Here is a 24,709-nt window from a genome sequence, read left to right as displayed (position 1 = left end):
TCTTGCACAGAAAATGAGAGGAAATCAGTATTGAGTTATTTGAAAGAGATGAGATTCTAAAAAGTTGTTAGGAATATGCTGGCATCATGAAATTATTGTGATGAACAGACTTTATTAATACTTGAATTGGGCTAATGAGGAACACCGATGTGAACATTATAAAGAAGGAAGACGGAGAGGTGATGGAGGAGCCGCCACGATATTAACAAATGAACATTAGGATTTTATATGAGGGGAACAAGAACGTGGTTTAATTTTTTATGGAATCTAAATAACTTTCCACCATGCATAAAAGATGGATACGTCGGAGTTTGCCTGTATTGGTTTTTACCTTCATCATCGTCCTCTACCTGGATTTTCAATTTCGCAGCCTTCCCAAACACAATGTGGTTCGCGATCCATCACCCGACGCGTTTCCGATATGCAGGCTGACTGCCATGGACGCACAGAACCCGGCTTGCAACAGCAGCAGGAACAGAGGACACCCGGCCTCTGTAGATGGACATGTCACCCAGACCAAGCTGAAGTTGGAGGACATCTTCGTTGCTGTGAAGACCACCGGGAGGTTCCACAAGACGCGCCTTGCGCTCCTTTTGGAGACGTGGATCTCCAGAACCAAGGCGCACGTGAGTGTCTGTGCTATTATGGGCTGCTGTGAAAATTCATACATTTTAGATACGCAGATGTTGCTCTCACCCACCTGCACTAGTACTCGGTGGAGTAGTGTCACATCGTCAGTAGAAGCTTTTTTTACATTTAGCTAATTCTGCGCCAACAAAGTGGACTGTTGCTCTCTCCATGTCCATACAATGGTCATAATAGAAAAGTCCTGAATAAGAGGAGCTAATAAAGTTGATAGAATGACCTTTATTAATGCATTTCAACCATCTAAAAGAGGTCGAATGTACACGTTTATATGTCTTAATCACAGCAAACATTCTCAGAGATTTAAACTCCTAAACTCGTTTGAAGTCATCAGATTATGTATTTATTTATTTATTTAATCTTTTGGCCTATAAGCAGACATATGTCATAAGCCTAATGATGAAATGAAAGCATTCACTTCCTTCCTGCTTTGAAGCTGCAGGTCTGATGACTGACTTGGCTGATTAAGGTTAAGTTTAGTTCCAGAGTGATTTTGTTGGTCAGTTTACTGGCAACTGATGTAAAAAGAACATTGTGTGTATTTAGTTATTGGTGAATTCAATAGCGTTTTATTTGTATCAAATGCCAATAGCATTTTCATGCCACACACACACACACACACACACACACACACACACACACACACACACACAGTCTGGCATTATACTTGCTTTCTCAGTGAGGCTTTGCCAACTCCAGTTGTATATATGAGTGATGAGTGGCTTGTCAAAATAACACGCAAAGCTTTAATAGGAAGATTTGTTTATCTCAGAGTTCAGCATCCCAAGACTTGATCTGTCCAACCTGGCTGGTACAATCAGATTTGAGTTAATCTTCAGGAGGAATACACGTAAAAGATTCTGAGTTGGTTTTTTTGGCCCAGAAATAGTCAGTGACTTACAGTGTTGACACACAGATACTCATACTGATGCTGATACAGCACAGGGCTTATTCACTAGAGAACCTTTTGACAGTTTCCCTAGAAATGAAACAATGGCTTTTATTTAAATACATAAACATCAATTGCAAAATTGCAAATTGCGACCACTTTGTAACAGACGTGTCTTTAAAATGCGCTCTATGAACACACTTGACTTCATTTGATTCTGTGTTGTGGTCCACGAAACTAAGTTCAGTTCTGTTTTTGAAATAAGGGAAATAGATGAGCAATGACATCTTGAGGGGAAGTTTTCATCTTTCAGCTTCTTGTTTTCTGTCTCATAGCACAGAACGAACTGCTGATTTAAGTAAGAGACATTATTTTAACATTGAGAGAGGACGATACAGATCGTGTCTTCCTCTTTTCAAAGCACAAAATTTTTTAATCTTTGCTTTGGCCAAGTGATGTATTTGAGAATATATACATCCACACAAAAACCTATGCACTTATATACATAGGCACATGAACACACAAAGATGCAAGTGTAGAAGCAGTAATACAAGAAAACACACACACACACACACACACAGGAAGCTGTGCAGGCAGGTTGTCTGGGTCGAGGGGAAGCAGCCATCGTGTAGCAACTCTGTTAACAATGCTAAAACGGAAGCTGGTCATAGAACAGGAAGTGTAGAGGCAGAACAGAACGAACCTCACATTACCTCCACCCTCATACACACAAACATGCACACACACACACACACACACACACTCACAAAAAACCACACACACACATACCACAATACTTTGTCCATTAAAAAAGGTGACAAGTAAATTCTAACAGGCTTGGCAGCTACTGTCATTAAATAGTTGATTGACTGTCCGGAAACAGGAGTGTTGCAACAGACATTTGCTCATTAGCAGTGCACAAAACACAAAGTACTGCTGGGGCTGAGGCGATTACAATACATTTTGGAGGTATTTGGTCATGAACCAAATATTGGAAAAACTGAAATTTCACCTTGATGGTGGCACTAGATGCAATGTCACCAAGGTCATTAGGATTCATCATCCAGAAACCATGAATGCCCGAGCAAAGTTTTGTTCCAATCCATCTTGTTGAGATATCACGGGATAAGTGAAAGCTTTGATCTGGTGAGGAAAGGTTAAGGGATCACGTCAGGATTCATCCTCTTGGCACTAGGGGTGAGTGATGTGGCCACCATCTTCAACCATGGTTTATGTAATAATTTAATATCACTTATCTTATTAAACAGTCTGTTCTGGCTGTTGGTATTCAGTGTTACTGCTCTACTAGCTGCATTGTCTTATGAAATGTTGTCAGACGTTAATGTTGAAGAGTTGCAGTGTTTGGCCTCAGAACACCAACACCGCTGATGCAGTTATTTATTGGGTATGAAAGCCTATTATAAAAAAGCTTGTATCAACACTTGTCAGTGTTGGTAAGTGACTTTTGGGGAGAAGCTCCCAGTTATCAGTCCATGTAAGTGCATTTTGTTTTCTATATAGTATAACAAAATTACGACCAAACATCTTTTTTGTCAACTTTTTAAATGAGTGTATGACCAAATGAGATTAAATTCAGTACCAAAAAAAAGAAATTGTATTTAAAGGTTAAGTGTGTAATATGTAGGAGGATCTATTGACAGAAATGCAATATAATATACAGTATATAACTATGTTTCCAGTGTTGTATAAAGACCTTACATAATGAACCGTTATGTTATTACCTTAGAATGAGCCATTTCAATCCACATTACATGGAAGATGCCATGATGCACTGAATGTTTCTATAGTAACCCAGACTGACAAACTGCACTACAGGGCGCCATTACGTTGAATAGGTACAAAGAAGGAGTAAGAAGAAAAAGAAGTTGTAGTAGTACTATAGTAGTAGTTGTCTGGTTTATTAGAAGTATGAAGAGAAGTGAAATTTGGAATAGATAGAGGACCACACATATTATTTAGCACACGAGCCGACAGAGCGTGTCGGCCACCGTACTTTTCCTACGCACTTGCAAAGGGAGGGGTGAGCGGTGTGTCAACCCCTACCTGCCACTAAAGCCTACACACTGAACATTTAATTTAATTATGGATGAAAATAAGAGGAATGGAAAACAATGCAGGTGGGGAAAAAATAGATGTTGCAAATTTAATTTACTCTGAATATGAATGCATATTCTCATTTTAGTAATTCATTCCACTTCAAAGTCTAACTTCATTGACACCATTGTTTTTTTAAATAATGCCTGAGTACATTTAAAGGACACTTGCTTCAGAATACTTAAAAACATTGTAGACAAAAGAAAGTCTTAATTTTTTATTTATTTATTTATTTTTACAGTATGTGTTTAATGTGTGTTTTCTTCAACATAAAGCTGAGTTAGTCATTGATCCTGGCTGCAAATTGTATTTTATACATTACTGTTTGTGTCAAACAGAGAATCATCGTCTAAATCTTGGAAAGAAAGTGAGCATATTTTCTATTCTACAAGTATTCCTTAAAAGCTCTGGAGTCTTTTAAGCCAATAAATCTCTTTATTGATATAACCATATTGAAATACATTGCAGTCATTTTGTGCTATGGGGCAGTACAAATCTTACTTAATGGCCCTCAAACAGCACGAAAAACATGCTGAGATTTATGCATGTCTGCCCGACCTCAGTCAACTATCCTCTCAAACTCTGTTTACGAGCCGTACCATGCTTACAGGCTGCCACTTTTGTTCCTCAGCCCAGGTTGACTGATTCTAGCGCAGGTAGTTTAGTTTGAGTTATGACCAGAGGAGAGAGAAACTAAATGTAATGGTGGCCCTTTCTCATGGGGTTTTACAGGGGTAGATGGTGGTGGCTGTCTTGGTGATAGTGGTGAGGAGGATTGATCCAGATATCTCATTACTCCTCCTCCTCATCCTGCTCCAGTGATGGAGGAATGAGAGGGAGGGATAGCCAAAGGTAAAGAAAATTACCTTTGGGAGAACAAGTGAGGGAGGGAAAAGCTTGATCGGTCTTAAAATGACCATGGGAAGATTTAAACCTTTCTTATAGAGTGCGGTAGAGAGAATATTACAGAGATTAGTGACTTTAATGTACACACACACACACACACACACACACACACACACACACACACACACACACACACACACACACACACACACAGTGAGGAACACTGATGCACACACAGCTTTGCACACTCATCACCAGGGGCGTTTTTAGGATCTTCAAACATTGGGGGCTTAGCCCAGCCCATAAAACTTCATATCTTCACATAATAATTGACCCCCCCACCCCAACGTTTAGTCTGTAAAGCAGTAAAGCCAAATTGTAATGTCATGTGTCTAATTATAATAATATTACAACCAAACTGCGACAGTATGAACAGGAGGTCTGAGGTTACCCCCAGTGAGTGAGTGTTAAACACTTAATTTCCTGCATTCTGGTGTTTTTCTGCACCAATTTCTGCCTTTTCTGCATCAATTTATTGTGGAAATGATATATGTAAAGGGACACACAAAATTCAGGTGTTGCTGAATTGTGGTGAATATTTAAGAACATTTTGATATTTTATGACCTTGTAACCGATCAGTTATATCCGTCTTAAATGTGCAATTGTACTACTGCCTGCCTTGGCCAGGACACTCTTGGAAAAATAGTTTCTGGTTTAATAAAGATATAATAAAACAATTTAAAATCTAAAACTGTAACAGAATATAACCTCTTTAAATATTGCATGTGGCACCTTTTTACCTCATCAATAATAAATTAAATCATTTTAATTCAGTTATAAACTCCTGGACTTTAATAGCTCCTGTGTTTCAGCAGGTTTTCTGCTCATATTCAAATTTCTGCACATTCAGAATCTAACTGGGTTCTCTGACATTTCCAGAATTTCCAGAATAAAGGATATTTTGAGAGGTCAAACAGAATAAATCATGATAAACTTTGCAATCAGTCCACGGTCCACCTGCGTGACGCACCGTGTGGAAGGGATCCATACTACGGATTCTGCAACCCGTTGCACCACTACTATCCATGGTAGTGTGGGGATTTAATTCTTGCATGTTTAGTTGTGCAGGATCACAGCCCCTATGTGTCCACATGAGGAACGGTCAAGATGGGCTATCAGAGTAAAAATGGACTGTCTATTGCATTAGACTAGGCAACTCGATGAGTTTATTTTTTTAAGTAGCCCATTAAAATATTCCTGCAAATGCAGTGAAGAAGCTGATTATCTGTAATTTGGCTATTTCTACGATTATTTTCCTTTTTAAATCTCCATGAAGGTGTTTATAAGATCACTTTAAAATATCACTTTTGCTGCAGCCAACTTTTGTTACCTGTGCCTTTTATTATGGAGATGTAGCCAACCAAACCGCTTGCTTTGCAGTAGCACAGGCTGCCAATACAATCTGATTATTCCTGAAGCATATAAATAATCTTCACAATGCAAAGAATTATTGTGGCAGTAACAGGAGAGCAGCTCGTTGTTGAAGCAGGTAAACCTGCATACAGAGGAAGCTGTGCGTCATGCCTAAAACCCAACAAGTATTTTATCCACCATATTCTCTCTCTCTCTGAGCATCTCAAAAATAAATAACAGCTGGTAGCTGCTGAGTGAAAGATTAGTTTCACCAGCGAAATTCTGTTTATGGACTCAACCTCAGACATCGTTATAAAACAAATAGTAACCGATGTGAAAATAAACAGGCTCCATGTCCAAAGTGATGCTCTGATCAACAGCAGGGCACTTATAATATATCTCAGTCAAGGCAGTGATCGTCTGACATAGCTCTTACAGTGTGTAAGCTCGTCTTCATTTGCTCTGCAGAGACTAAAGACGCTTTTAATGCGCCCTTAATGGGTTAATGGAAAGTGAAAGTATTTCACTTGCCGCACTTGCCGGTGTGACACCAACATGTTCATTTTTAACATATTTAAATTTAATTCTGTGACCCAAATGGGAAGTTAAGCGCTAGAGGCATTGTTGACGATGTGAAGCGGTTGTAGCTTGGTTGGGTTTAGGTACTAAAAGTACTTGGTTATGGTTAGGAAAACATCGTCGTTTGGGTGTAGTCACAGAATCTGATAGGTCACAGATTTTGGTTTTACACCGGCATGTGAAAAAGCGACGCAGGCTGCTTTCCAACAGGCCACCAGTGCCATGGTGAGCGCTCACTAGATTTCAGTTGTATTAGTAGAACATAAAGCCTCAAACTGAAAAAGATATTTGCCTGATTTTCTAAATGTTTGCATCTGCCCTGCTCTGTGACTGTGACAAGCGCCCGACCAGCGCTTTACTGCGTAACTGCGCGCGCACAGCCTGGACGACAGCTCATTTCGGTAAATGAAGCAAAATGCAGATTACAGACTGGTGAAGTTATAAAAGGTATGAATGGAAAATGTAGCGAAATTAAGAGTAGGCCTACATTAGATGTACCCACCCCTGCTGCAGACATCATCACTGCTGCCTTCAGCTAGAAGTAATTAGCAGCATGTGATTAACCTCACCACAAGTTCATTTCAGCGCCTCTGATAAAGTGCAGCTCACAGCCGCTTCAGGTGGAGCGGAGAGGACAGACCCGGAGCTACAGCTGGATTATCTTATTCTCCGCTAATTTGCAGGAGAATAAATAATAACAATAATCTATCTCTCTCTCTCGCTCGCTCACTCCCGCGCTCATAATGTTAGTTAAGCGAGTAAAGTTCAATTTTCGGCCTTTTGTTGTTTGTTTTTTAAAAATCCTTCTGAGATCCGATGTTTCAAAAAAACATCTGGGGCTAGGGCGAACGACGTCGCTGCTCACCACAAATACACACACTTGTTGTTTGTTTCTTGTGAGGACATTCTGTTGATTGACATTCATTTCCCTAGATGCTTACACAACTTTCTTTACTCAAAGTCCACTTAGGCTACTAGATTTCTTTTAGAGCTTTCAGCCACATCTAATGCTCCTTGTTATCATTAAGAAAAGAAAGTCCTATAAGTACAATGGATCAGTGTTGAACAGTAATGCTTTACGTAATAACTGTTACAATAATGTGATTATTTTTTTCACTATTGAGTGGTTCTAAGCGATCTGAAAATGAATTTAAGTAATTACATTGCAGTTACTAATCCCTGTAATTCTCTAATGTGATCATTGGGGTGCCATCTTATTTGCTGTCTTAGCGGGAGTTTAATGGGGGGTTGATAGTTTCAGCCTCTGTGACCAGTGGCACATGTTAGCTTGATAGAAAGTGGTTAACTTCTACCAGCAGAGAAAAAAACAATGTGGGTACATGAAGGCTTTCGGGACCTTTGAAATAGCTGTCAGAAAATGTGTGATTGGATTCCCCTCAATCTCTTCATAACAATTTTGCTGAAGAGGATAATACACACAAAAGAAGAAAAAGAAAGTCAACAAGACAAGGAGTCAAACTAATCCAACTGAGCCCTGTGCTCTACCAACTGAACTAACCAGTGACACTGGTAATTGCTTTGAAATTATCCTAAAGAAACGCACCTGCCAGCACCTGTATTCAGCTATGGTTTGTTATCTCATGATCACGAGAAAATTAATTATCCCGTTCCCAGGGGATGTCTGTGTGTGTATATTACTGCTCACTGTGTATTGTTACTGTTTACTGGTCACTTTGTGTTGATTATTCACCCTGTTCGTTTTTTGCATCTAAAGGCTGTCAACCGCCACTTGTCCGTGTCTCTGGCTTTCTGAATTTCAGACACTTTCCCATTCTCAGGCGTAAAGCTAAACACTGACGTAAACAGTAACGTTACCTGTACTGCCGTATAACATCAGAGTCACACCAAACAGAGTAAATTATAAAGTCACACACATAAAAAGTGCTTATTTATGACGTTACGGCATTTATTTAATCCTACGAAAGGACAAGAATAAATTTAAGACCTTGGTAATGAAATTTAATACCTTTAAGGCCTTATTTTTGGATTTTGACATTTAAGACTTTAATACTTTTAAGACCCCGCGGGTACTCTGACCAACTAACGCCAGCCATCTTACTATCCTGTGTACCGCTGTTGATTTAAGCTGTCTCCCTGCCTGTCTATTGCTTCTGTCACTCTGCCTTTTTCCCAGGAGGATTGAGCCGGTGTTGATCTGCCTCTGAGACGGGAACGTTGAAGTAACAGAGCCTGAACATGTCTGAGTGAAAAGCCACAGCCTTCATGCTGGTGTTCCTGCATTTATTTCAGGATTTCTGTATGAAAGTTTCAGATTATGCTCGCTCATGAGTACAAGCGAGCACGCGTACGAGCAATCTTAAAACCGCACCGCTAGTGGCCGCTGGAAACTCCATAATGCCCCTTTAAACATCACAGCTACATGTCTAACCCACCTTACCCTAACATTAAACTAAACTTAATTCTAACTTTAAATCTAAAACCAAGTCTTTTTAATAAGTGGCCAAAATGTCCTCACTTTCCAAAAAAACATCCTGACTCCCAAACTCCAAAACTCAAAGCCTCACAAAGGTAAGAGAACTAGAACAAGCACATACACATCTGGAGGAAACAGTAGCACTGTTGCCTTCTTCGGGATGGCTGCAGAACAATTTCCATTCAATTCCAATTCTCTTCTCTGTCTGTATTCCTCTTTCTGATCTCTTTGACCATCCAAAGTTTATGAAACCCGAAATATTGCTGTTATTCATATATAAAAAGACCACATCTTTTTTTTGTTTTTTACAAGGTAACCCTGGATGATATTTTTATAATCTGATCATGTAATCCAGGGATTACAGTTATTAGCTGGAGCTTCCTCTCAGGCAGTCTGGAAAGCTTTTCTCTCACTACATGTCTCCACATCATGCTGTCTATGGACGCACACACGCACACACACTCACACTCTGACAGACACATGTAACCTGACACATATCATACATTTAGTGTCTCTATGGTGGGAAATTTAGTTTTACGCCCTGTCTACTTCACACTTCACCCCGAATATCTCCTCATTCTGATATCTACTACCAAGACAGTTGACATCATATGTAAGATCTATTTTGTGTGCTTTTCATCTTAGTGTATCTAATATCAAAATTATTTAGGGCCACACATATACGTAATAAAAACATTTTTGTATTAAGATAAATCAATACATTCCAGGGGTTGAATAAAACATGGGTTATGGTTTGTGTTTATCTCATTTAACGGGTGATGTACCCCACTCTGAAGTTATTTAGTGCCTTCCTGGCAAAGAAAGTCGAACACGCCGCATGGCTCAGCCTGAGGGGCTGCAGAGATGGAGTGTGACGCAAGTGTTGCCTGTTCCAATCCCCTGGTACAAACATCCCCACTCTCAGTGACTCGTGCACAATACTGATTTTTATCTTTTCAGTGAGGTCTCGTGATAGATGAAACTAGTTGTGGAATTTCTGAAATGTTTTTGAATTGTAAAGGAATAGTGAATGATTTGATGATTTAAAAGCCAAATAATGTATTACATTTTTCTTGGAATGTCACAAAATAGGTGTTCATTTTTGTATTTATTTTTTTATTATGTAATTGCATTGCATTTTGATCTATTTAAACACTATTTTCTAAGTCATACCTCTAGATGTTATGTGTGTGATTTTTTTATGTGTATTTGTGTTTACAAACTGACTTGGCTCATAATGTCCCTTGAGAAACGAATAAAGAAATTTATCTTGATTGAATTCTTTAGAAAATATCAATAAAAACAATTTGATGGCATATTTTCACAAGTATGTATACTTGTTATTTTGTCTGGGATCTTGCCATAACAAGCAATGCTATGTTTGGGCCGCACTTTCCTTTTCGACATGGACAGACAAAGATAATCATATGATAAATATTGTATGTGACAATTATTATTATTATAGGGTTTTAAGGAGGAAAGCCTTAATAACCACGAGGCAAATAAATCTGACATTTAAATATTTTATATTCAATTACAATTTAGATAATAAACTTAAACAAAGCAAATAATAAACCAATGTTCCTCCAAAAAAGTAAAATAAAAATAAATCTGCAGTTTGGAAGCTTCAAGGGTTGAGTGTTGTTACACTTTTGCATCACCAGAGATCAGTGTTGTACTACATATTCTTATCTATCTATCTATCTATCTATCTATCTATCTTTCTTTCTTTCTTTCTTTCTTTGAGAATAGGCTGTGAGAGTAGTAACATCAAGGTGTTTGTGAGTGCATTTGGTTCAACATAACTCATATGTATGCCTAAAAACAAATTGACTTTGCCATAAAATGCCCCTCTTAACACTATGGATCAAAAATCTTGCAGCAGTCTGTTTGTGCTCTGTGTGCAATGACTAGCTCACAGTGGGGAACCTTGTTTTTGTCACATTGAATTTGCTCCATTCAAAACGATATTGATCCCATGTATATGAGTGTGTGTGTGTGTGTGTGTTTACTCCTTAATGAAGGTGCTTTCAGATATAGAAGGATGTAATCAAAGCTGGTGTATTTAAATCCCTTTCCATCTTTTTGTTTTTCTCTGTTTTCTGTCTAGACATTCATTTTCACCGACACGGAGGATGAGGATTTACGTTCAGATGGTAAGCAGCAATCTTGGATCTCACACAAAATCTCAAATGTAGATTTAGATCAAGATCTACATACTGTATGCTCAAAAGTATGTGGACACATATGTCTGTGTACTTTTAGTCTTAGGCTGTTTCATCGTTAGGGCTAGTCCCCTTATTTCAAATGAAAGGAAGTCATAATGCTATAACAAACAACAATATTTTAGAGTGTAGTGTGCTTCCAACTGGCAACAATATATGTCAGAGGTTGCACGCCTGTGGAGCAACTAGGGGTTAAGTGTCTTGCTTAGGGACACATAGATGTGTCACAGTGGCCTGCACAGAGCCCTTAACCCCATCCAGCAGATTATAGAAACTCAACTGCCATCACTCGCTAATAAACCCAGTTTACAGACTTGTAAACTGGGCTTATTAGTTATTTGGTTAGAAAATTTACTATACAAAAGTACATAAGCATCAATATCCGCAGTATAATCATGTGGAACACCTTTGAAACAGAGGAAAATCCAGTTGTATAACACATCTTCCTCTATCTCGCTCTGTCCAGGTCACAACATAGTGGTAACAGGCTGCCAGTCTGATCACAGCCAGCAGGCTCTGTCCTGCAAGATGTCTGCCGAGTATGATGGCTTCATGGCCTCAGACAAGAGGTGAGACAAATTAAGGTCCGTCTATCACCCTGCCCGCACTGGATTTAAAGATCGGATTAAGATTACAAACACTAATGATCACCGTGGGGAAATTGGGCAGCAGGCGTGGAAAAGAGAAATCAAACAAGCAAATAATCTTCTAGGGTTACATAAGCATATACACAGGTGAGAATTACTACAGTCAAGCTTATTACAGGGGTGATCCTTTAAATCCTTTGATTATATTTTTTCACCATCTTTGTTGGCGAGCACTAATTGCACTCACTGATTGTCTGCTTGCACAGTATTTCCCAGAGGTCACTTGTAAATCAAATGTGTGGGAAATGTAGAAGTATTTTCCTTAGATTTTTGTGGATCCATTTTACCACTGCATCAGCTATGACTGCTCACAACCCATTAATTACATTATTGTTTACATTAGCAAGATAGACAGAAACACGTCTCCAACCGAGTGCTAGTGTTTCTCTGTATCTGCTGCACGTGTAAATAGGCAACTCTCAAGTTCACCATATCAACTTAAAAGGTATGTCCATGTTTGTGTTTGTGCACAAGTGGCATAGAAAACAAGTTATTACAGGTATAACGAAAAATTCCATAGCAATCATAAAAACAGGACAGTTTAAGAAAAGCCGTATTTTGTGGAAGCATGGATTAGATAAATGAGTGACATGGATTTGTTTGACTTGGTTGACCCGCTTGAGGCTGCAATCCAGTACACCGAACAATGTGTTGATATTCTGTCATATTTGTGATGAACAGCTTGTGTTTGGTGTGTGACTAAGGCTTCAGCTGCTGTCCTGTTATTAAGATGGCAGAGAAAATGAGAGCGTGTTTCAGTTTGGCTCCTGGGCCCACTTTGCTTTTGGACTGAAGAGAGAAGTGAGGCTGTTTGGTTTGGATGGAAGCCTTTTGTATCATTTGTGCCATTATGATGGCAGAGGAAACAAGACAGCACTTCAGCTTGGTACCAGCATCTTTGTAATTTGGACTCTAATGTTGTAGTAAGGGTCTGTTTGGTTTACAATCAGGCGTTGACATCATGTCCTGTCATTAAGGTGGCAGAAGAAATTTATATAATATATGAACAGCTTGATCATTCACAGTAATACAGTAAAATACATGCTATGAAGACAACAGGAAATACAGACTGACAGAAGAAGTGCAGTTTTTTTCCTGTATTCATTTTACTTTAAGTCTTTTTAGAAAGGAATTCTTTAAAGTCTTTTTAGACAAAAAAGCATGGCACTAATAAAACTCAAGGTTTGCTTACCAGCTTTTCTGCGAGCCTTTTTGACTGTTTCCCATGGACATGATCTACATACGACCATCCTTGTACACAGCCACGGGTTCACAATCTCCCCTCATACGACCAGTTGTTATCATGTGACCAAAGTTAGATTAGAGTTGAAAGTTCTAGAAAAAAAGATAGTAAGTAGGGCTGGACCGTAGACCACAGAAAACATGGTCACAGTCTCCGTGACATCACCCATAGGATTTTGAAGAGCTGTTGTGAAGCTCGATGTGGGCAGCTCCCTGCAGCTCTGGCTTTTGCCATCTTGGCAGTGCCTGACTCCGGCGAATCCAAAAATAGACAAAGATGTGGAGCTGAGGCGCGCCTTGTTGCTGAAACCACCTAGCCACTGGCCACCTCTGATGGCTCAACTGTTATTCAAAGTGGCCCATCCTTAATTATGCATAACTTCAAGCCTTAATATAATTTTAATGGATAAAAATCCGGCCCTTGCACAGTTGTCATGAAGAGGGAAATAGAGACCAAAACTGTTTTTGTACCAGACTGTAAACATGTTTACTTCTACTGTAAAGTTGTGCATTTAGGGATCTATTAGGATTGACTCACTTTTGGAGCAAGCCTCAAGGACCCATTCAAAATTGCCTCTTGGGCAGGACACTATATTGAGTTAAAATGATTAATTATAAATGAGATTTTTTTGTTTAAATAGAGTTGTTTAAATGTGCACAAAAAGTGTTTTGTAGTTTAACACTAATGCAGATGATAGCTAGCTACATTAGCTGTCCTAAGTCATGACAGTCTCGTAAATGGTGACGTGAAAAGTTATACATTTTTTTAGTTACAGATGCACACATGCCATTTTAGACTCCCATCCCAGTTATCTCCTGTTTCTATTCTCCTTAAAGGAGCAGTGTGTAACTTGTAAGAGGATCTATGATCAGTGAACAATGGACAAACCTCTAAGCTGAATTCTTTTTTCAGGTACACCATCGTTGCCTTGGGTCCCCTGTTTTGTTTTGTTGTTGCTGTGGTTTTTTTTTTTGTTTGCAATACAAATAAAAACTACTTCCAAACAAAATAAAAATATAAGTCTCAAAAAACAAAACAAAAAGAGTTTTATTAGTATGTTTTCATTAGTGTACAATCACCTGAAAATAAGAACGAGCCCTTATATCTTCAGACAGGGCGGGTCCTCTTCGTCAGAGTCTGCCATGTTGCGCTGCCATATGCCAAGCCCAAAACAGACAAACCAAACACTGGCTCGAGAGAGGGTCTTTTGGGAGTTTTGTGGCCACTGTACATGCTTGGAAGGGGCAGGGGAGAAGAGGTGTATACAGTTGGTTGCAGTCTGCCACCTCACATCTAGATGCCACTAAATCCTACACTCTGTTCATAATACACTGATGCTCCCAACTCCAGGTGGCTAGCTTTGCACTGAAGATAATGGTTGCATTTTTGAGATGGATAGACTTAAATAAGACTGTGCGAGTCAACGGAACAGGGTGTGGGTTCAGTCTCTCCCTACCTGCTGAGTAGCTAACGCTAGCTAGCCACCTGTCTGCAGATATCAGACTGATGTCTTGCCAGAAAACACAAACAGCAGGAGATGAATTGACATGCAGACTTTTCTACTCCATCTCTGCTGAAACTGATTAAAGTGGATGTCTGTTCTCTTAGATGAAGTATCTGGTCCTGACAGTCCATAGCTGTGTAGGATAACCTGTATTTTATGAATGTGCAAACAACAAAGACAGCCTTGCTGGTAGAGTGCAGCTTTTTTATGATTAATGCTCAACTGTCTTGCACATGAAGTCCTAAAAAATATAGTTCAATCATGCTTCACTTTAGAAAAAAACATCTGCCACAAGCTTAAAAAAATCATATCTCCCAGCCCTAGTACTGAGTAAACTCTGAGTTTAGAATTTTTGATCACATATCTAGGCAACAGTTTTTTAATGGATTTGAGGAATTATTCCCTGTGGGAGACTTACAGTAAAGTGAGGGACATTCCCTTGCTGGCGAACCGATAGCAATGTGTTTTATGCCAACCAGCAGTGATTGGTTTGCCATAGCTGAAGAAGGAACAACCGTCAGCAGCAACTCAGTGTGTCAGAGCCAATACATCATAAGCATACGTCCAAAGTGTAATTACTCTCAGTGTCAGAAAGGGGAGACAAAAGTTCTGCACTACAGGTTTACATTTCTTCCTCTGAGCATAGGGTAATTCAATATAACAACATGGAAGCATTGAAATTAAAACACCAAACCCAGGCACAATAATAAACCAGAAACTTTTGACTTTATAAACAAAGAATTTGAATCTTGATGTGATGCATCATCTACTGTAGTCCAGGCAATTTCCAGGCAAAGGAGCATTAAGGAGGAAAATTAGTGTTCAAATATCTGATCTGTCTGGCTGCAGTCGTCAATAGGAGGAATTTAGAGGAGCAGGGAAGCCAGACCATTAAAGAAAACACCAGCGTATAATTAAACTGCATCTTTTGTCTGTTCTTCCCTCTGTACATCCTCAGGTGGTTTTGTCATGTGGACGATGATAACTATGTGAACCCAGAGGCCCTCCTCGCCCTGCTCTCGGCCTTCCCCCAGGACAGTGACATATACGTGGGCAAACCGAGCCTGGACCGGCCCATCACTGCTCATGAACTGCTGGAGGGCAATGCAACGGTAACATACCACAGTTTTTATTTAAGTTAGCTCACACAGGATCTTCTAGATTTCTTGGCAGTTTCAACTTCTTCTCAGACTGAAGCTGAGTTCAGCTATGGGACCTGCTGAGGCCATCAGCAATAAACTGATTCCACTTCACAAGATGATATCAAAAGGACATTGCTTCTCTCAAAATAAACAAACAAATGCACTTTGAAAAGGTTTTATACTATAAAATATACTATAATCATTTTTGTCACTATGAGTCACTATTACAAAAACTATTTTGTGAAAGAATGAAGAATTCAACAGTTCAAACATAATATTTCATGCTAAAAAATACAATTTCTTAATGTCTCTCTAGAATATTTCTTCTGGGCAGGCTTGGAAAATCCTCTGAAACAGCATTTACACCACAGCGCACTTAACAGCCATGAAATCCAGACTGAATTTAATTTATATGGACCTATAACTCCTTAAGGCAGGCTGACCCCTCTGTGATGCAAGTACAGTCTTCAATGTAATTCCACAGATTTATTTTTTCTTGCTGCCCTGACTCCTTAGATGCTTTACCTCATTGTTCCATCCTGAATTCTGTCATTTGTGTTTCTTCTTCACTTGACAACTTATTTCTCCCATCCCACCTAGACAGACCTGTGATGTTGTTTGCTTAGCGATTCGCATATATCCTCCTGTTGCTACTTTTCTCTGTCTTTTACTTACTTTCTTCCTGCCTTCTTTCTTTCATTCCGTCTCTCCTTTGCTCTCTTCTGATGCTGCTGCACTGTGGAAATGAATAAACTCTCAAACCCCCATAGCTTATGGACAAGTTAACTACTGCTGCTCATATAGCGACACATTTTAATTTTCTAACCCAACCTTTATGATATACCTCTGGATGTATTTCCAAAGTCACAAATTTAGGAGCAAACCTAACTGATTTTTAGGCGTGTAATAAATAAAACAGCTAGCAAATAACTAAAATATGCTTGATGTGATTATTAATCATTGAAGATCCAACATAATTTACTTGTGCGAAAATAAAACAAATATATATAAAACCCCTGTTTTCCTTCCATATTATAATGAAAAACTTGAAAACTGAAAACTTTTATTGTTGATTGAAAAGACCGGCTGGTTTACTAGTCATTGGAGGACAGTTTGGCTGGCTTCTTCATCACCTTAGGAGTTGCTGGATCTGTGTGGACTGAGCATTTTACACTTTTGCTATGAACTAAATTACACTTTAAACTTCAAAATAGGTAGTCCCTTCCTGTTTCTGTATAGTTTAAGTAAATGTAATCATAACTGATAGGAATGATGGCCAAAACTTCCATCTCTAGTTCAATCTATCCTTTTTCTTTCCCCTTCTTTGTGATGCTCTGCTTTGATGCTCTGATGCTCTTCCGAGGACACTAATGAACAGTTAAACAAAGCTGAGGTCTCCTTTGTTAGTTTTGTGCCGCAAATACAGCCAGGTAAACCACTGACATTTAATGTCCAGAATTTCCAAATTCACACTTACACTTTGATTTTGACTGTAATCACTGCTGACGGGATATGAGGGGAGCATGCAGTCATGGACTGATGTATGTATGTATGTATGTATGTATGTATGTATGTATGTATGGAAATACAGGATACATAGCTATGTGGCTTTTGTTCACATGGGAAGAATTTTTGGACCCAGGTGGATCAATAAGTGGCAATAAGTGATTAGTATCTTGTTGGGATATTGATTAGTTGTAACCCCCACCTCCCACCACACATACAGAGCACACAACCATATTTGCTCCTCTGTCCCCATGAGGACATTTCACTGACACAATGCATTCCTTAATTCCTTGAACTAATTGTTACCTGAACCCTATAACCAAGTCCTGTGGGGACCTCGATGAGTCTCCATTGATTAGTGTGCATTCAGGTTAGAGTCCCCACCAGGATATAAAAACATGAAACACGCACACACACACACACACACACAAGGACGAAGGCTCCCAGAGGGAAGGAGGTTGTCAAACTGCAGGAGGCTGATAGTTTGTTTTTTGATTATATACACACATACATGCCTGTGAATAGCTGTGTGTGTATCATTGAGTTCACATGCTTTACAGTAGTATTAATGCTCCTATCGAGTTAAAGTGCATCCGGATTCCAACAAGCTCCCTGAATAGCATGTCGTCCCCTCTCTCCGTCTCTCTCCTTTCTCCCTGCCCTTTTCAATCTCCCTCGCTCATTTCTTGAAATCACTCTCTTCATCTCCCTTGTGTCACATTCTCTACTCTGATTGCACCCATTTACACTGGAAAATAGATCTTTATTTATCTTTGCTTCCTAACTCTCTCTTCTCTCTCTTCCCTTCCTCCTCCCTTCTGTTACAGCATTGCTCTCTTTCACTTTTCTGTTTTCTTCCTATTTTTAATCATCTCTTTTCTTTGCTGAGGTTGGATGCGTGATGGAGAAAGCAAAAACTAATGGCCAGGCTGCTCTCTGTCTCCTCGTCTCTTTTTCTTACATCTTGCTGTCTATCTTTTTCGATTTCCTGTCACTATTGTGAGGCTGGGTGAAGGAAGGAGGAAAAGAAAGGGAAGGAATGGAAACAAAAGAAAAAGGGTAGGAAAAGACTTCCTAAGGAAATAAACGGTAAGAAAAGGGAGGAATGAAATGAAAGGAAAGCAAAGGAATGTTCTTTAACAAAATGAAGGAAATAGAAGATAATGATTCATAGGAATGAAAAGGATAAGGTGGAGGATTAATAGGAAGGATGACAGAGAGGTGCAAACAACAAGGCAGGAAAATAAAGAACGTAAGGAAATTAAATTATAAAAATGCAAAGAAAAGTAATGGGAAAAAGAGCAGGACAGAAATGGCAAAGGAAAAAGGAAAGTACAGAAAAGGAAAGACATAGGGAAATGATGGAAATTGAATGAAATAGAAGTAAGGGAAGGAATTAGAAAGAGTAAAGGTATGAACGTTTGGTGGAGAAGAACAAAAAAAACCCATACGTAATTGAAAGAAATACTGTAAAGTAATTTGTTCTGTAATTACCACCTGCTCTAAACTCCTAATCTCATTTATGTGACGAACACACAAACAAATCACCAGAAAGAAACATTGCCTCCTGTAAAATATCACCTAAACAGTTTCTACTGCAGGAAATAAAAAAAGACATAGCATCTGTTTGAGGAATGGCAGAGAGTTGACAGATAAAGAGATGCAATTCATAGCAGGCTGGTTTGGAAAAGACAGAACAAGCAGTACAAGTCTAAGGGAAAACAGAGAGAATAAGAAAACAAACGTATTACACACTTTATTATTAAGGGTCAGTGTCTCTTATCAGGTCTCTTATTAGGGATTTGTTTCTTTATTTTATATGAGGGAGTACTGTAGGAGTGTGTGTGTGTGTGTGTGTGTGTGTGTGTGTGTGTGTGTGTGTGTGTGTGTGTGTGAAGGGTAAACAGGATTCAAACACAGGCAAAACTAAATGCAGGTTTAAGGCTCTTGACCTAAAGGTTAGGCAGGCTTTACTGAAGTTTGAATTATTCTCAGTTTTTGCGTATTCTGTTATAACTGTAGACATATAATCAAACTGCATCTAAAACTAAATCCTCTTTGTGGGAATCCCATAGCAACGATTAGGATATTTGAGTGATGGCATTGCTACTGAGCCTTGAATGTTGATACAAGTAGTTTCACTTTGCACAGAGTTTCACTTCTTACACAAACCCACATAGTGTAAATTATGTACTCTTTTAATAATGTATAGTTATAGTATGTAATAATATATATGTCTGCATGTATGTATCTGTTTCATTTAGAGGGAAGTGCGGTTCTGGTTTGCTACAGGAGGAGCAGGATTCTGTCTAAGTCGGCGGCTGGCGGAGAAGATGGCTCCGTGGGCCAGGTATTTATCAACTGGTACTCCCGCATGTTTGTGTGTACATTGTCTTCATATGGACCATATGTGCAGATTACTCAAAGTAAGACTCCATGATAAAGACAAGTGTAAATTTTGCATTTGACTCATTTGATCATCTCACCCAACACAAGTTTTGTAAGTGTCTTTAAAGGTCCAGTGTGTAATATTTAGGAGGATCTATCTATTCTTATTACCTTAGAATGAGCTATTTCTATCTTCATGCCAAAGATGGGGACTTGAGTTTGAGACTCAGACTTGAGTCCGACTGAAGTCGCACAGTGACCTCAGACTCGACTTGAGACTCGTCTCAAGGTTTATTTTAGGAAACGTCTGATGAGCTTGCTCCTCTCCCTCCATACCTATAACCTGCCTACAGAACAGGTAGTATCAGCTGCACGTGTGCGGCCACACGTGCGAGAGGGCAACAAACAGCGGCAGCTGCTGTGCCATTCATCATAAATTTAAAAGTTCATGCAACTGGAACCAAACAAAGAAGCACTGAACGCAAAATAGGTTAGTAACCTGAGTTTAGTAAACATGTTTAGCTCAGCATTGGCCATCTAACGTTAGCTTGCTTCTTGCTTTAGCTACAACCTACGGGAGGTTTACTCCGACTGTCGTTTGTTGAATGAATGATGAATGAGCGTTTGTTTCAATTAATGTAATTATTTACGACCCACCAGCTGCCATCATTAATTATTACGGTTGGCTACAAACAGGTTACTGGATCATTGTTAATCATGTAAAATTACAGTTTTATTTAGTTAACATTACACTGGTTTGAGAGTCTGGTGGTGTGTTGACTTTCAGGAGTTTAAGCTGTCATTAATTGCATTGCACATTACATGGTTGTGCTCTGTAAGTGAAAAACAGGTTACAGTTACAGAATCCCTTAGCTATGCAGTTTTATAAGCAGCCTGGGTTGAACACAGCTAGTGATACAACATTCGTTATAACCATGTGAGACTTGAGACTTGACTTGGAAAACGGCTCTACATAGAGTGTTTCAACCACTACATAGAGTATGTACGAAGAAGAAGAAGTAGTAATGTTAGTTGTAGTCGACTGGTTTATTAGAAGTAAGAAAAAAGGAGAAATTTGGACGAATGGAGGCCCACAGTATTATTCAGCACAAGAGCCGACAGAGCGTGTCAGCCACCTTTGCTTCTCCTGCGCGCTTGGAAAGGGAGGGTGAGCGGTGACCGATTCATGTGGTGTTGGAATAATCAGCATCTTTTTTTCCTCCTTAAATCTTTATTGCAAAAAGAGAAATAAACATGGGTCATAAAGAAGTATACAGAACTTTGATTTGTGCAATATTTTGTAAACATGTAATTTGTAATATGGTTATAACGGTTAGTTTTCTGTCCATGTAAAGTGAAATAGATGTGTGCGTGTTTATATGTGCTGATAATGCTGATCCAAGATATCTTTGTAGCGTCCATGTTGATTCCACATTCCGATTTAAGAGCACATGAACACACACTGAAGTCAGAAGAACGACTTCACAACTCGGGAAATGGGACCATCAGAGGAGCATGTGAATGCACCGTGAGACACTGGTTGCAATTCGCAACCCTCACCACTAGATGCCTCTAAAACTTACACACTGAACCTTTAATGATCATTTCAAAAGTTTTGCTCTTCTTAGTCCATTACAGTTTTTCTCAGTCGCTTTGGTGCTCAGATCAGAATTGAAATTCTCAAAACTAATTGTTCAACCTCCACATCATCTCGTCACTTGTGCATCATAAAAGCTTTCTCATTGTTTTGAACAAATTGCAAATGACTTGACACACTGATGCAAATGATTATGTACAATTGTCTGCTGTTTCCTACATTATCAGTTGCTTATGTCCTGCTGATCACAATGAATTATACCAGTCTCTGCTGAATAATCTTACCCCCCAAAACATCTAGGCATAAGTTCATTGCATTAGGCACTACATGCAAAATGTTTGAACATGTTATCAAAAATCAAAGTTAAAATACTTTATTCATATCCTTTGCCTACAAGTATATATTCTACCTAAATGAAATGTTGTTTCTTAAGGACCATAAACAAAGTAAGAATAGACCACAACAACATCACAACAGCAACACTCATACCAATACTCAATACCAGTAAACAGTAACAATACACAGTGAGAATATATATATATATATATATAGCGAATGTTGTTTTCCCCTGAGAACGGGATAATTAATTTTCTCGTGATCATGAGATAACAAACCATAGCTGAATACAGGGGCTGGCAGGTGGGTTTCTTTAGGATAATTTCAAAGCAATTACCAGTGTCACTGGTTAGTTCAGTTGGTAGAGCACAGGGCTCAGTTTGATTAGTTTGATTCCTGTTCTTGTTGACTTTCTTTTTCTTCTTTTTTGTGTATTATCCTCTTCAGCAAAATTGTTATGTAGAGACTGAGGGGAATCCAATCACACATTTCCCGACGGCTATTTCAAAGGTTCCGAAAGCCCTCAGGAAATGTGTAACGTTACATGGATTCCCCTGAATGAGGAGGAATTTCCTCTGCCTGGGAATGATGGGGAAATGAAAAGTCCATAGGTTGATGGATGTGGACCAAGAACGCGAGTCCAGCACGTACTTTACAGTAATGTGAACATGTGAAACAGTCTTTTCATAAGAACTTTGTTGAAGAGGATTATGAAAAATATAAAAAAGAAAAATGTCTTAGTCTTCAGTGAGAATTGAGCACACAATCTTAAACCTATAAGTCCTATGCTCTACCAAGTGAGCTAACCAACAATACAACAAGCCACACTATAATTACCATTATAGTTATCTCGAAATCACGAGAAAATGATGAGTAAAAAAACATTTGATTAGGGCTTCCGTAAATATATATGAATGTATATATAGATAGACATTCTAAACGTGTCTATTAGAATTTTTTTGTAAATGTGTCCTGAATTGATGAAGATATCTGTTGTGATGTGGAAGAGAATCTGCGATACAACAGGCAACAGTCCTGTCTCTTTCTTTTCTTCTTACAATGACATGCTCTGTCAACAAATTACAGTACAAACAGTAAAAGCATAGCTGTGATTCCTGTCCTCTCTCCTGCAATGTATAACTTTGTACTGGTGAAAGTGATATATGCCAGACAAAGAAAGTGCAGCCTTGTGCATTTTCAATCATTGTCATCAAAATCTTAGCCAAAGTGTACATCAGAAAATACTTTCAGAGTACACTGTTATATTGACAAGATGGCTAAACATTTTGACTTGCTTGTTCATGAACAAGACACAAGGACTTGTCGTTCAGATGGCACTGACAAGTTCAATGACATAAAGATTTGCTTTTGAGAGATAGACTAAGGATTTTGAGCAAGTTATGGGTTTTTGCAGGTAATCCACTGTGTTGTGCCGTTTGTACTACCTGTTTTGAGAAATGCACTTACTGTTTTTCAGATGTTAGGTATGATTTGAGAAATGCACCAAAATGAGTGAGAAAAACTGTAATTCCATTAATTTACATGAATTTACATTTGACAAAAAACAGAAGACTAAAGCCACGCTTTTCTTTGTATATTCACAGATTGTACCTATAAATTATATACTTTTTTTGTTATAAGGAGAGAACTTTTCTGGACGAAATGGACAATATTGGTGATTTTGCATGTTTTGGCCCATTAAGTATTGCATTTACTTTACTGCTGACCTTTTCCAAAGAACACCGTAAATTTTTAGATTGATTCCCTACCTTAGCCCTAGGCAACCATTAGTCTCTGTTCTTTGAGAGCAGTATAAATGCAAACTTGCAGTGACTTGAAACTTACTTTAGATTGGTGATTCATCACGATGAGCTTTATTTTTTGATCAAAGTTATGCAGCTGGTTAATGCAGGGTTAAAATATAAATATAATATAATATATTTAATATAAATATCACTTATGTTTTAGTTTTTCTGGCTCTCAAATGATAGCAACTATTACATAATTTTGGCAAATAAGTGCATGATTACCCATTTCAAGCAAATTTCAAGTCTCTTTAAGTTAAATTATAGAAAATGCTGATTGAAAGCATTTTGCAGTTACAGTTTTTCTCAGTCGCTTTGGTGCAATTCTCGAATCATCCTTAACATCTGCAAAACAGTAAGTGCATTTCTCGAAACAGGTAGTACAAACGGCACAACACAGTGGATTACCTGCAAAAGCCCATAACTTGCTCAAAATCCTTAGTCTATCTCTCAAAAGCAAATCTTTATGTCAATGAACATGTCAGTGCCATCAGAATGACAAGCCATTGTGTCATTGTTTATGAACAAGATAGTCAAAATGTTTAGTCATGTTATCAATATAACAGTGTTCTCTGTAAGTGTTGTCTGTAAACTATGGCTAATATTTTGATGATTGAAAATGCACAAGGCTGCACTTACAATATGTCATTTCAATTTCAACAGTATAAAGTTATCCATTGCAAGAGATTGGACAGGATTCACAGTTAAGTTTTTACTGTTCGTACTATAATTTGTTGACAGACCATGTCATTGTGATGCAGAAAAGAAAAATAAAGGACTGTTTTACAGCACTGCATAGCACAACAGAATAAATTACAAAATTAGAAATGTAAGCAATGTGAAACACTCATTAGGCTGATGTTCCTGTCTGTCAGGTCACAGATTCTTATCCACATCAGAATGGATATCAATTACAGTATATACATACATACATACATACATACATACACGCACGGTCTGTACAAAACAACATTTTCGTTCAGCTGTAAACTTGAATGTGACGAATGATGATACAGTTTGACTTTAATTAACTTTTGACAACGTGTTCAGCCATTTTGCATGTAGTGACTAATGCAATGAACTTGTGCCTAGATGTTTTGGGGGGTAAGACTATTCAACAGAGAACCAGTATAATTCATTGTGATCAGCACGACATAACCAATTGATAATGTAGGAAACAGCAGCCAATTGTACATAATCATTTGCTTCAATGTGTCAAAGCATTGGCAATTTGTTCAAAATAATGAGAAATTGTTTATATGATGTGCACAAGTGACATGATGATGCGGAAGTTGAACAAGTAGTTTTGAGAATTTCAATTCTGATCTAAGAAATGTACTAAAGCATCTGAGAAAAACTGTAATATCTGCGTG

The 24,709-nt window shown here is 38.5% G+C and overlaps 1 protein-coding gene across 1 annotated transcript in view; it reads left to right on the top strand.

The window, feature by feature from the left end:
- mfng (MFNG O-fucosylpeptide 3-beta-N-acetylglucosaminyltransferase) overlaps positions 1-24,709 on the top strand; it is a 30,133-nt gene continuing 5,424 nt past the window's right edge. Inside the window, exons 1-5 of the mRNA XM_046048274.1 lie at positions 1-626; positions 11,054-11,099; positions 11,635-11,737; positions 15,521-15,674; positions 19,475-19,560. Coding sequence (XP_045904230.1) covers positions 285-626; positions 11,054-11,099; positions 11,635-11,737; positions 15,521-15,674; positions 19,475-19,560 — 731 coding nt within the window. The 5' untranslated portion in view covers positions 1-284. The remainder of the gene's footprint in view (positions 627-11,053; positions 11,100-11,634; positions 11,738-15,520; positions 15,675-19,474; positions 19,561-24,709) is intronic.

This window comes from Micropterus dolomieu, linkage group LG04, assembly GCF_021292245.1.
Source record: "Micropterus dolomieu isolate WLL.071019.BEF.003 ecotype Adirondacks linkage group LG04, ASM2129224v1, whole genome shotgun sequence".
Lineage (NCBI taxonomy): Eukaryota > Metazoa > Chordata > Actinopteri > Centrarchiformes > Centrarchidae > Micropterus > Micropterus dolomieu.
The sequence above is the reverse complement of the archived record's forward strand: the minus strand, read 5'-3'. Positions and strand labels throughout refer to the sequence as shown.